This window comes from Dromiciops gliroides, chromosome 3, assembly GCF_019393635.1.
Source record: "Dromiciops gliroides isolate mDroGli1 chromosome 3, mDroGli1.pri, whole genome shotgun sequence".
In the NCBI taxonomy this organism is placed as follows: domain Eukaryota; kingdom Metazoa; phylum Chordata; class Mammalia; order Microbiotheria; family Microbiotheriidae; genus Dromiciops; species Dromiciops gliroides.
This window is the reverse complement of record NC_057863.1, coordinates 557,437,007-557,449,896: the sequence shown is the minus strand read 5'-3', so window position 1 is coordinate 557,449,896 and position 12,890 is coordinate 557,437,007. Positions and strand designations below refer to the sequence as shown.

Below are 12,890 nucleotides of genomic sequence, written 5' to 3'. Positions count from 1 at the left end.
GGGAAAAGTTTGTGTTCATTAATAAAAGAACCTGGCAATTTCTCAAAGGCAATATAATTCACTCTCTTCTTCCTGTTAAATGCTAGACCAAATTCATTGTACATTTGTAGCGTCTGCACAAGATATACATAATGATAGAGGAGCTCAGTAGATTGTACAGTTAACTGTGTCATAGTCTAGGCAACAAATATTCTTCATCTACTTGGTTGTTCCTTTAAGGATAGCAAGGTCAAACTCTTTTTCAGTGATTACGGTTCTCATTTAAGAGGGTCTGCAAAGTTTTGAGGCTTAATGAAACCAATATGATGTCATTCCTAAACAGAACAATATGAAAGACCTCACCACCCTATGTGGAATCATGCTTCCAAATGGATTCAGTAGTGGGGCAGCTAGGTGGCACAGTGGATAAAGCACCGGCCTTGAATTCAGGAGGACCTGAGTTCAAATCCAGCCTCAGACACTTGACGCTAGCTGTATGACCCTGGGCAAGTCACTTAACCCTCCTTGCCCCACCAAAAAAAAAAAAAATGGATTCAGTACTGGTTCTCCAACATGACAGCAGCAAACTTCTTTGGTAAGCACACATCTCTCTGCCTTATGTTTCACTTGATATTAATAAGTAGCATGTCACTATACAAATTTATCTATACATGTGGAATATGAATGCAGATTGAACCATACTATTTCTACTTTGTTTTTTTTTCTTTTTTGAGGTTTTTCCCTTTTGTTCTGATTCTATTTTCACAATATGACTAATGCAGAAATATGTTTAATGTGATTGTACATATATATAACCTGTATCAGATTGCTTTCTGTCTTGGGGAGGGGGAACAGAAGGGAGGGAGGGAGAAAAATTTGGAACTCAAAATCTTATAAAAACAAATACTGAAAACTATTTTTACATGTAACTGGAAAAATAAAATGCTATTGAGATAAAAAAGAAATATAAAAAATTAAAAACAAAGTTATCTGTATAGTTTCCTTTTCAAAGAATCTTATATCATTTTGACATATGGATAGAAGGTACCTTTTTTGAAGGAGAGCCTCTGAGGCACCATTTTGGTCTACCCAGTGCTTTTTTATAGTTAACAACTGGTAAACATAGTGGATTTGTGAATTCCATATACCCTTCACTCAGTTATGTGAAAATAAAAAGGACTTTTATAAACTATTACTTGTGAAAGTCTTCCTCTTCACTTCTAATATCTTAATGAAATATGGCCTTGTTAAATATATAGATTATTCTCAAAAAATTATTTAGATGAAAAATGTTGGTATTATTTAGGTACAAGGGTCAGTAGTTATTGATGCACTCTGCATCTGTTCATGCAATCTTCCCAAATTTCCCTAAAACCTTCCCCTTCACCATTTCTCATAATAAAATAGTATTCTGTCACATATGTGTGCCAATGTATATTCAGCGACTCCTCAGTTGATGGGCACCCTCTCATTTCCAGTTCTTTTGGTCCAAAATGTTTTTCAAACTTTGGGATCTTTACCTCCCTTCAGATCCCTCAATGACATAAAAAATGCATTATCTACATCTTGGGTATCCTCTGTGTATAACTGAACTAATCCAGCCTTTTTTCCCCCATTTTAGTCTTCTTTAGTGCCTTTCACTTCCTATAAAAGCATATAAGGAAAGGGAATTCAAAAGTGATGACTCCACTGTTCTCAGTGGTAATTTTTTTTTTAAATAAAATCTTTAAGGGGTAGCTAGGTGGCGCAATGGATAGAGCACCGGCCCTGGAGTCAGGAGTACCTGAGTTCAAATCCAGCCTCACACGCTTAACACTAGCTGTGTGACCTTGGGCAAGTCACTTAACCCCAATTGCCTCACTTAAAAAAAAAAAACCCTTTGGCAGACTTTTTTTCATCTTTTGTCTGTTCTCCTAATAGTTTCATTCTTAAATGCCCTCAGAATGACTTTGCTTAGCTACATCTCAAGCCACTGGTAACACTCATCATTTTATTCACCATCCTAGGACATAAGTTTTAAAAATATGTTTATGTTCTAAACTGGCATTGTCCTTGATTGCCATAGCTTTCCAACAGCAAATAAGTCAAGTATTTACTTATTCAACAGGCTTTTAGGCTTTTTTTCCTCCTCATTATGGCAACTGATTTACTTCAGTTAAAATCTATGTGAAATTCTTATAATCATTATTGAAAATCTTTCTTCCATCCCATTTCCCACTTTTAGCATCAATAGCATGTTTAAATAGGTCTTTGTAGAAGGCAAAAAGATATCTTTTAGAAAGAACCTTCTAGTTCTCTTCAATTAGAAGGTTCCTTATCAATTTGAAGAAACAACCAATCTAGTACCTAGATAGTCAATGATTTTGAAGTAGTGGAAAAGAAACTTAAGACACAGGATGTGTTTGCTTCACTTTTGCCTAATGAAAACAAGGGATACAGAAGCAAAAAAAATTAATTTGGGAAATGAACAGCTAGTTAGGAAGGCAGTATCTGAAAATAAGATTTGGATTTCTGGATAAAAGCTTACAATATTAGGTTGACAAATTTCTTGCCAAAGATGGAATATACTTAAGAAAGGTTGGTGAGAATATTTACTAAAGATCTTGTAAACCTGATCAAAATAGTTTAAACTCAAAAAAAGATGGGGGAAAGAGTAAACTGTTTATGTATAGTCACAAAGTTAAATATTATAAGATAACATAAGGCCACAAAAAAACAAAAAAGAAGAGCAGCTGAGACACCCACAAATTCACAGTAGACAAGATACAAGAAAGGAGCACATAAAATGTATGGCATCAGCTGTGTACACATAAATTCTCAAAGTTTAAGCAACAAACAAGAGGAATCAGGGGTCCTGACAAAAGGGTAAATTTGATCTCACATTATCACTAATACTTGGTTGGATGAATCCCATAGAAATAAGACAAGTAAAAATTGTGGGCAGATACCCTTTGATCCAGTAATACCACTACTAGGTCTGTATCCCAAAGAGATCATAAAAAAGGGGAAAGTACCCACATGTACAAAAATATTTATAGCAGCTCACTTTGTGGTGGGGCAAAGAATTGGAAATTGAGGGGATGCCCATCAATTGGGGAATGGCTGAACAAGTTGTGGTATATGAATGTAATGGAATACTATTGTGCTATAAGAAATGATGAGCAGGCAAATTTCAGAAAAACCTTGGAAAGACTTAAGTGCACTGATGCTGAGTAAAGTGAGCAAAACCAGGAAAACATTGTACACAGTTAACAGCAACACTGTGTGATGATCAGCTGTGACAGATTTAGCTCTTCTCAGCAATATAATAATCCAAGACAATTCCAAAGGACTCATGATATAAAATACTCTCTACATCCAGAAAAAGAACTGTGAAATCTGAATGTAGACTGAACCATGCTATTTTTTACTTTGTTGTTGGAATGGGTTTTTTTTTTCCTTTCATGAGATTTTTTTCCCTTTTGTTTTGATTCTTCTTTCACAACATGACTAATGTAGAAATGTGTTTAATGTGATTGCACATATATAACAGACATCAGATTGCTTACCATCTTAGGGAAGTGGGGGGCGGGGAGGAGGGAGGGAGGAAATTGAAGATTCAGAGGGAAGAAGTATGAGGGTATTTGAGTGAAAGCCAAAGAAGAGAGAAACAGAAGTGATTTTGTTACTAGAGAATGCTACAGACCATCTGGACAGAAAGAGGAAATTGATGAGGAGTTTGGGAGATAGATCAAAACTCTAGCAGAACGGTATGACATCACAGTGATGGGAAACTTCAACTAATAAATATCTGCTGCAGTTCTCTCTCAAACAAAAACAAAGCAGCCAATAATTTCTTGATTTGCCTTAGTCCTTCAAAAAGTAGAAAAACCAACATGGAAAAATTCTACTTTATTTTACAAAGAGAAAAGAACTGGCTACTTGGGAATGGGAGTGGGATATGTCTGCAACTCTTGGGGAAAGTCACCACTCCATTCTAGAGCTTTTGAGAAGAAAATCAAGGTATAGTATAACATATGCTTTAAATGTTTTTTTTTAATTTTTTTAAATTCTAAACTTAACAAACACCAAATAAAATGGCATTTTCATATACTCTAGAACAGAGAGTATTGTCCAAGAAACTATATATCTCTACTATGTAAAATTTATTTTTTGGGGGCAGCTAGGTGGCACAGTGGATAGAACACCGGCCCTGGAGTCAGGAGTACCTGAGTTCAAATCCGACCTCAGACACTTAACACTTACTAGCTGTGTGACCCTGGGCAAGTCACTTAACCCTAATTGCCTCACTAAAAAAAAAAAAAACTAAAAAAAAAATTTATTTTTCTTTTTGAATATTTAAAGAATTTAATATATAACTTTCACAACTGTTCTTGTGCACCTCAGACTTTGGGAAACCTGGCTAAAATTAGTACAAAGGAAAAATAGGAGCCATGAAGTAAACTAATTCAGGGGACATGAGCCAAGAGGGGATGGGAAATGCTTAACAATGAAATTCTAAATACACAAAGATAAACAATTTTAACTAGAAGGAAAAATGGGAGTTGCCTGAAGAGACTAGTGTGGATGTACATGGAGCTGACCAACCTAGATTTAAAAAATAAATGTAGGGGGCGGCTAGGTGGTGCAGTGGATAAAGCACTGGCCCTGGATTCAGGAGTACCTGAGTTCAAATCCAGCCTCAGATACTTGACGCTTACTAGCTGTGTGACCCTGGGCAAGTCACTTAACCCCCATACCCCCAAAAAATAAACAAATGTACAAAAAAAAATGAAATAAATTGATAGATGGGTAAATAAAGACTGAATGAATGAGCAAATAAATAAATAAATGGCTGACTAAATAAATAATTAAAGAGATAAATAGATAAATAAATGGATGAATGAATGTACAATATATGGAAGCAAGGCCAGGTAACAGAAGGTGAATGTAAGAGCATGGCATAATATTTACAGTGCCAACAGTGGTAAAGCTCAGAATGAATTGAAACTGACAAGGAAAGCTATTGACAACAAAAAGCAATATTTCAGCTCCACTAGAAGAAAAATGAGGACAAAAGAAGGGGTGGGATTCTGTTTGAGGTGGAGAGGAAAATAATAAATGATACTAAGAAAGCAGAGCTCCCCAAATCTTAATTTTAATTAGGTTTTCTCTGAGAGGATGACCATTACACTAGAAATGACAGAATAAAAATGATGAAAAGAGAGCTGATGCCCAAGATAAGCAAAGAAATAGCAAGAGAACACCTTGCTGCTTTTGAGGAATTCAAGTCACATGGTTCAGATTAACTAGACCCTTGAGTCCTGAAAAAAATGACAGATATGTCTACTGAGCTATGTCAATGATAGCTGAAAGATCATGGGAAAAAAGAGAAGCATAAGCCTGGAAATGGGCAACCGCTCTGATTTTTAAAGGAGGAAAGAGTCTGAAAACTATAGGCCAGTGATACTGGTTTTGATTGCTGGGAAATAGTATAATGGATCATTAAAGAGATGGAGGACATCTAGAAAAGGAAATGATGATTAAAAGAGCCAGCAAGACTTCATGAGCATGTGAGGCTAGGTTAACATCATTTCTTTTTTTGAGAGGCTTACTAGCTATAATTTACCTACATTTTTGGCAAAGTTTTTGGCAATGTATCTCATACTATTGTTGTGAAGATAGTGGAGAGATATGGATTAGACAATATTATAATCACATTAATTCAGAGCCAGTTGGATAGTCACACTTGAAAAGTAGTTCAATGTCACTGTGTCAGGAAGCCAGGAATACCCCTGAGGATATATGTTTGGCCCTATGCTGTTTAAGAGTTTATCACTGGGGGCAGCTAGATGGCGCAGTGGTTAAAGCACCGGCCCTGGATTCAGGAGTGCCTGAGTTCAAATCCGGCCTCAGACACTTGACACTTACTAGCTGTGTGACCCTGGGCAAGTCACTTAACCCCCATTGCCTAAAAAAAAAAAAAAAGAGTTTATCACTGACTTGGATAAAAAGTATAGATGGTATCCTCAGCCCCTTCTGAAGCCACACTGGCTCTCAGGCAGATGACCATCTTCCAGGTGAAGGACCAGCCTATTAAGGAGGACTCTGGCAAGAATCCTGCCAGCAATGACTAAGACTGAGAGCTCCCTGTGATTATCACAGGAAAACCTATTTCCTTTTCCTTTATAGAGATGGACAGTGAAGGCATCCTTGAACTCCTAGAGCACAGTTACCTCCTCTTGCTATATAACCCAGAAAATTTCAGTCAGCTTTTGTATAAGCAGTGGACTCCCCCCTGCCTTGTAAATCTCAGATGGAATAGAATCAGCACCAGGTGCTTTGCCACATGAGAGAAGCCTAATGGTATTCAAAATCTCTTCTTCAATTAGAAGTCCAGTTAGAGAGGGACTGACTTCAAACTGAGGTATACAGTCAATGGCATCAGCATTGATTGATGACAGTTTGTTGAGAACACTATGGAAGTGTTCAGCCCATCTCTCTCAGAATCATGTCCTTATCACTAATCAATGTGGCTCCATCAACACCAAGTAGGTCTTTGGCCCATAAATAGCCTTCATGGCATCACAAAAGCACTTTGGATTGTTACTATCAACATAAAACTGAACTTCATCTCCATTCTTACTGAGACAAGGATTCTGCATCTCTCTAAGCTTTGCTTGCATTTTACTTTTGAGAGAATTAAATGTTGCCTTCTTAGAGACAGACAAACTATCCTGCTGGTAAACCTTGTAGAGTTCTTGTTTTACTTTTAGCAGCTTCTGAATTTCCCTATCATTTTCTTCAAACCAATCTTGATATTTGCAAGTGTTCTGGCCCAGATGAGTAAATGTGGTATTGTACACCAAGTCTCTGAAAGCTGCCCCTTCCTTTTCTGTTCCACTATTGTCTGTTATGTGTTAGCTCAGCTTTCCCTCCAAGTTAGCCACAAACTGTTCACACAAGGAAAAGCATTCTAATCTGTTGACATTAAGTGTTCTAGCAGTCATCTTGCCATGGGGCTGCCACTATTGTTGAATGTGAATGTTTAGCTTATCCTCTCATGGATAAGTCTATGATAGGTCCAGTACTTTGTGCCACACATTGCCTTTATCACTCTCATCCTGTTTGTCTCTTCTCCGTATAATGACATAATCTATTAAGTGCCAATGTTTACTGCAAGGGTGCATCCATGAAGTTTTATTGTGTTTAAGTAAATGGAAAACAGTATTGGTGATGAGGTCATGAGATGCACAAGTGTTCAGTAGTAGGTGACCATTGTTGCTGTTTCCAACTCCATTCCTCCTAAGTACTCCATGTCTGATAGTCTGTGCCTACTCTGGCATTAAAGTCACCCATAATTATAAGTGTATCCTCTTTCAGTATATTGATAATGAGGATCTCCAGGTTTTCATAAAATTTTTCTTTCACCTCATCAGAATTCATCATGGTGGGAGCATATGCACTGATAATGGTGGGATGGCACTTTCTTGCAAGTGATAATCGCATTGTCATTCACTGTCATCCATTGTCAATCACTTGTCCTTTACTCCTTTTGAAAGGCATACAAGCTTGCTGACTAGATTAGTTTTGATTCCAAAACCCATACAAGCTTCATGGTGCTCCCCATCACTACAACCACTCCAGAAAAATGTGTATCCAGTTCTGACTTTGGTAAGCAAGCCTTCATTTGCCAGCCTTTTTTCACTACCTGAATTCTCTCGTCATTTCTTATAGCACAATAATAATCCATCACTCTTTAATCCATCATTGTCACTGCTAGGTTTATATCCCAAAGACATCCCCAAAAAGAGAAAAACATATAGGGGGCATATAGGTGGCATAGTGGATAGAGCACCAGCCCTGGATTCAGGAGGACCTGAGTTCAAATCCAGCCTCAGACACTTGACACTTACTAGCTGTATGACCTTGGGCAAGTCCCTTAAACCCAACTGCCTCACCAAAAAAAAAAAAAAAAAGAGAGAGAGAAAAACATCTATTTGTACAAAGATATTTATAGCAGCTCTTTTTGTAGTGGCTAAAAACTGGAAATAAAAGGGATGTCCAATCAGTTGAGGAATGGCTAAACAAGCTATGATTATGATGGAATATTATTGTGCTATATAAGAAATGACAAACAGGATGACTTCAAAAAGGCCTTGAAAGACTTATATGAAATAATATATAGTGAAGTGAGCAGAACCAGGAAAACACTGTGCACAGTGACAGCAATATTGTTCAATGAAGAATTGTGAATGACTTAATTATTCTCAGCAATACGATGATCCAAGACAATCCCAAAGGACTAATGATGAAGCATACTATCGACCTCCAAAAAAAGAACTGATATTGATTGAACACAGACCGAAGCATGCTATTTTTTACTTTCTTTTTTTCCTTTTATTCAAGTCTTCTTGTATGAAATTATTAATATGGTCATGTTTTACATAATTGCACATGTATAACCTATATCTGATTGTTTACTGCCTCAAGGAGGAGTAAGGGGAGGGAGAGAAGGAAGGATAGAATTTGGAACTCAGAACTTTAAATAAAATGTTTGTTATTTTAAAAAAATAAACTCAATGAGAACAGAAACCATGTTATTGAAAAAAATATGTAGAAGCCCAAAGCCACATTGATTATTGATTATTTATAGGAGGAAATGCATGAGAGTAACACAGGATGAGAGATGGATTAATTGCAACCTGTACTGTTGGAAGGGATATCCACAGATCAAAGCACTGAATAAGTTAGAAAAAGAGAATTTTATAATATGAATTTTTGGGCAGCTAGGTGGCACAGTGAATAGAGTTCCAGGCCTGGAATCAGGAAGACCTAAGTTGAAATTTGATCTCAGATACTTACTAGCTATGTGACCCTTAAGTCACTTAACCCTGTTTGCCTCAGTTTCCTCATCTGTCAAATGAGCTAGAAAAGGGAATGGCAAACCACTCCAGTATCTTTGCCAAGGAAACCCAAAGGAGGTCCCAAAGAATCAGACATGAGTGAAATGACTGAACAACAACAACAAAGTATAAAAATCTGGCTGTAGGGCCCACCCTCTGCTAGGTCAGAAAGGACTAAGACTAGTCTGTTGACAGTTTTTACTCTACTCAGGCGCCCTTCCAGGGTTAAGTGACTTGCCCAGAGTCATACAGCTAGGAAATGTCTGAGGCCACATCTGAATTCAGGTCTTCCTGACACTCTATCAACTATATTACCTAGCTGCTACACTTAGTCCCTCCCTAATCCTGGAGCACCCATTACAAGACATTATACAGCTCTGACCCAGAATCCTGCTGCTATTTTCCTTTTTCTCCAATCTGCTCCATCTCTCTCCTGTGGGCAGGCAGTCTGGCCCATTCTTTATTCATCTGTTCCTTCTACTCTGTTGCAGAACAATTAAAAAGCTCCTGGTTCAGTGTAACTTTGCTGGCCAATCCCAAACTTCACAATAGACCAGTCTCTCTCAGAGATGAGAGGGAATATTGTCACTCCAAACACAAATCCCAAGGTACCTGGCTAAGTTTCAAACTGATAATAATAATTATATTTATATAACACATACTAGGTGCAAGGTACTGTGCTAAGCCCTTCACAAATATTGGCTCATTTGATCACAACAATCCTAAAGGTAAGTGCCATCATTATCCCCATTTTCCATATAAGGCAACTGAGGTGAAAGAAGGTTAAGTGATTTCCCCAAGGTCACATAGCTAGTGTCTGAGGCTAGATTTGAACTCAGGACTTCCTGACTCCAGTTTTCTATCCACTATGCCTCCCAGCTAGAACTTTACCCTGCCTATGAGGAAATCAGCCCAAGACCCATCCAAACAGAAATAAATCTGAGCCTATGTGGATACCCAGCTACTTAATTGTTAATGGGGGTGGGGGGAGGGGAGGAAAGAGGATGGAATGGGATAGCAGGCTCAGCTGATTCAATCCTCACATGAAAAGAAGCCTACTTCCAGAAAAGCCTGATGACATATACCAGAAGTGCCCTGCTTCCCTGATCTGGAGCACCCACACATGCTCTGTAATTGGTTCCAGTTTGCTAACAACTTGATAAAGAGATGGCTTGCTGATTGGCAATACAGCCAGAATTCATATGCATTCCAAATGCACACACCAGCCTAGTCCCTGGGTTTTAGCTCTTTGCAGCCTGCCTAGTATTCAGGAAGGGATAGCAAACAGCCTGGGCCCTCTCTCCCCTGGAGCCAACAGAGAGGAGGCAAGTTCCTGCTTTTCATCAAAGAAGAGTGGCAATGGCTATAACCTTATGAGCTTCAAAAGGTCAGCACAGCAAGCTACCAGAGGTCCAGGAGTGGGAGGAACTTTTTAATTTAATGTAACCAAAGAATCTGCCTCAGCCTGGCAGCAGCTGTGCCATATCCAGAAATAAACTTTCCCTGTTAATATAGCAGCTGCATTAAGTCTGAGCAGGGCCTGAAGTGACAGAGAAGAGGGTGTGCTCCCAGGTATTGAGGGCAGGAGAAGGAGGATATCTGTAAGAGCAAGAATAACCAAATATCCTTCTGTCAAAGCTAATTGATGTTAACTGGATAAACGAAAATGGGTCTTAACCAACCACTGGCAGTAACCAGTAGAGAGAACATAGTAAAAGGGAGGCCTCTAGCTGACAGCATTAGAGAAAAGTTTCTCTGGCCCTTCAGGAGTGTCCCAAGAACCCTGAAGGAGAGCTGTAGGCAGCACCAGAATCTTGTTGCATAAGGATAGTTGTCTAGGATTCGGTGACAGGCCATGGGATAGATATTTTGTAGTCAACAGGCAGGGGCTTCTGGCATTTGTCAAAACACACCACAAAGGTTAGGTCGTGGGTCATACATCAAGTTCAATAAATGGAGAGTTAGTAACAAGAGCCCTTAGGTAATGAAATCCCAAGAACCACCACCTTTAGAATAAAATAATGAGAATAACAAAACCATGCCAATAAGATTACACTCAAGTGAACAGGTTCATTAACATTTTTAAAAACCCGCTTAACAGAGTGGGGCAGCTAGATGGCGCAGTGGATAAAGCACTGGCCCTGGATTCAGGAACACCTGATTTCAAATCCAGCCTCAGACACTTGACACTTACCAGCTGTGTGACCCTGGGCAAGTCATTTAACCCTCATTGCCCCATCAAAAAACAAACAAACAAACAAACAAAACCACACTTAACAACAATTTCTCTTTACCTGCATACAAGCATCTTGACCTCTGATTGCAGCAATGTGAGCTGCTGTCCAACCTCCTGGGGTTATACTTGTGATATCAGCCCCATGCCACAGCAACCAATGAAGACACTAAATTAAAGAGAATGAAAAGGTTAAAATGCAATTATATCACACAGATTAATCTAATGGAACTCAGTTACAACATATGAAAGATTCATCACTTGGTACAATTCCATGCATATGCATACTCATTACCTGATTCACTAAATCTTTCATGCTGGGGGGGGGGGGCGGGCAGCTAGGTAGCATAGAGGATAAGGTACCAGCCCTAGATTCAGGAGGACCTGAGTTCAAATCTGACCTCAGAAACTTAACACTTACTAGCTGTGTGACTCTGGGCAAGTCACTTAACCCTCATTGCCCCACACACACACAAAATCTTTCATGCTGCCCCCAAATCATTTAATTTTCATGTTATTTCAAATTTCCAAAGATGTGTGATTTCATTTGTATGTATGGGCACTCCTCTGTAAGAGAGATTGCAATCCTCTATACCTTAGCAAACAGCCTTCATGAGTCACCATGACCAAAAGTACTCATCCAGTTGTGGCCACCCTCTGGTGATAAAGCTCTCTGGGCTTAGCTGAGATGACAGATGACTAACACAATTAGAAGATTTAGTCATTTTTAAAATAAAAGTATTTTATTATTTTCCAGTTACATGTAGTAGTTTTCAACATTTGTTTATATATGATTTCCAATTTCAAATTTTTCTCCCTGCCTACCCTCCCTTCCCCCCTCCCCTAGACAGCAGGTAATCTGATATATGTTATATATACATAATAACATTAAACATATTTCTGCACTGGTCATGTTATAAGAGAAGAATCAGAGCAAAAAGGAAAAACCTCAAAACAGAAAACCAACAGCACCAAAAACAAAAAAAATAGTATGGTCCAATCAGCATCCATATTCCACAGTTCCTTTTTCTTTTTCTTTTTTCTTTTTTTCTGGATTTGGAGAGCCTTTTCTATCATGAGTCCTTTGGAACTTTCTCGTACCATTGGATTGGTGAGAAGAATCTAGTCTATCACAGTTGTTCAACACATAATGTTGATGATACTGTGTGTAATGTTCTTCTGGTTCTGCTCATCTCACTCATCATCAATTCATGCAGTTCCCTCCAGGTTTCTCTGAACTTCTCCTGCTCATCATTTCTTGCAGCACAATAGAATTCCATTACATTCATATACCACAATTTGTTCAGCCATTCCCCAATTGATGGACATCCCCTCAATTTCCAATTCCTTGCCACCACAAAAAGAGCAGCTATAAATGTTTTTGTACATGTGGGTCCTTTTCCCTTTTTTATGATCTCTTTGGGAAAAAGGCCCAAAAGTGGTATTGCTGGGTCAAAGGGTATGCACAGCTTTATAGCCCTTTGGGCATAATTCCAATTTGCTCTCCAGAATAGTTGGATCAGTTCACAGCTCCACCAACAATGCATTAGTGTTCCAATTTTTCCACAGCTTCTCCAACATTTATTATTTTTCTTTTTTGTCATATTAGCCAATCTGATAGGTTTCAGGTGGTACCTCAGAGTTGTTTTAATTTGCATCTCTCTAATCAATAGTGATTTAGAGCATTTTTTCATAACAATAGATAGCTTTGATTTCTTCATCAGAAAACTGCCTGTTCATATCCTTTGACCATTTCTCAATTGGGGAATGACTTGGATTCTTATAAATTTGAT

General features: G+C 38.4%; 1 protein-coding gene across 1 annotated transcript in view; it reads right to left on the bottom strand.

Moving 5' to 3' along the window:
• Nucleotides 1-12,890, bottom strand: part of ANKRD42 (ankyrin repeat domain 42) — a 100,620-nt gene that overhangs the window by 70,590 nt on the left and 17,140 nt on the right. Inside the window, exon 3 of the mRNA XM_043997131.1 lies at nt 11,159-11,266. Coding sequence (XP_043853066.1) covers nt 11,159-11,266 — 108 coding nt within the window. The remainder of the gene's footprint in view (nt 1-11,158; nt 11,267-12,890) is intronic.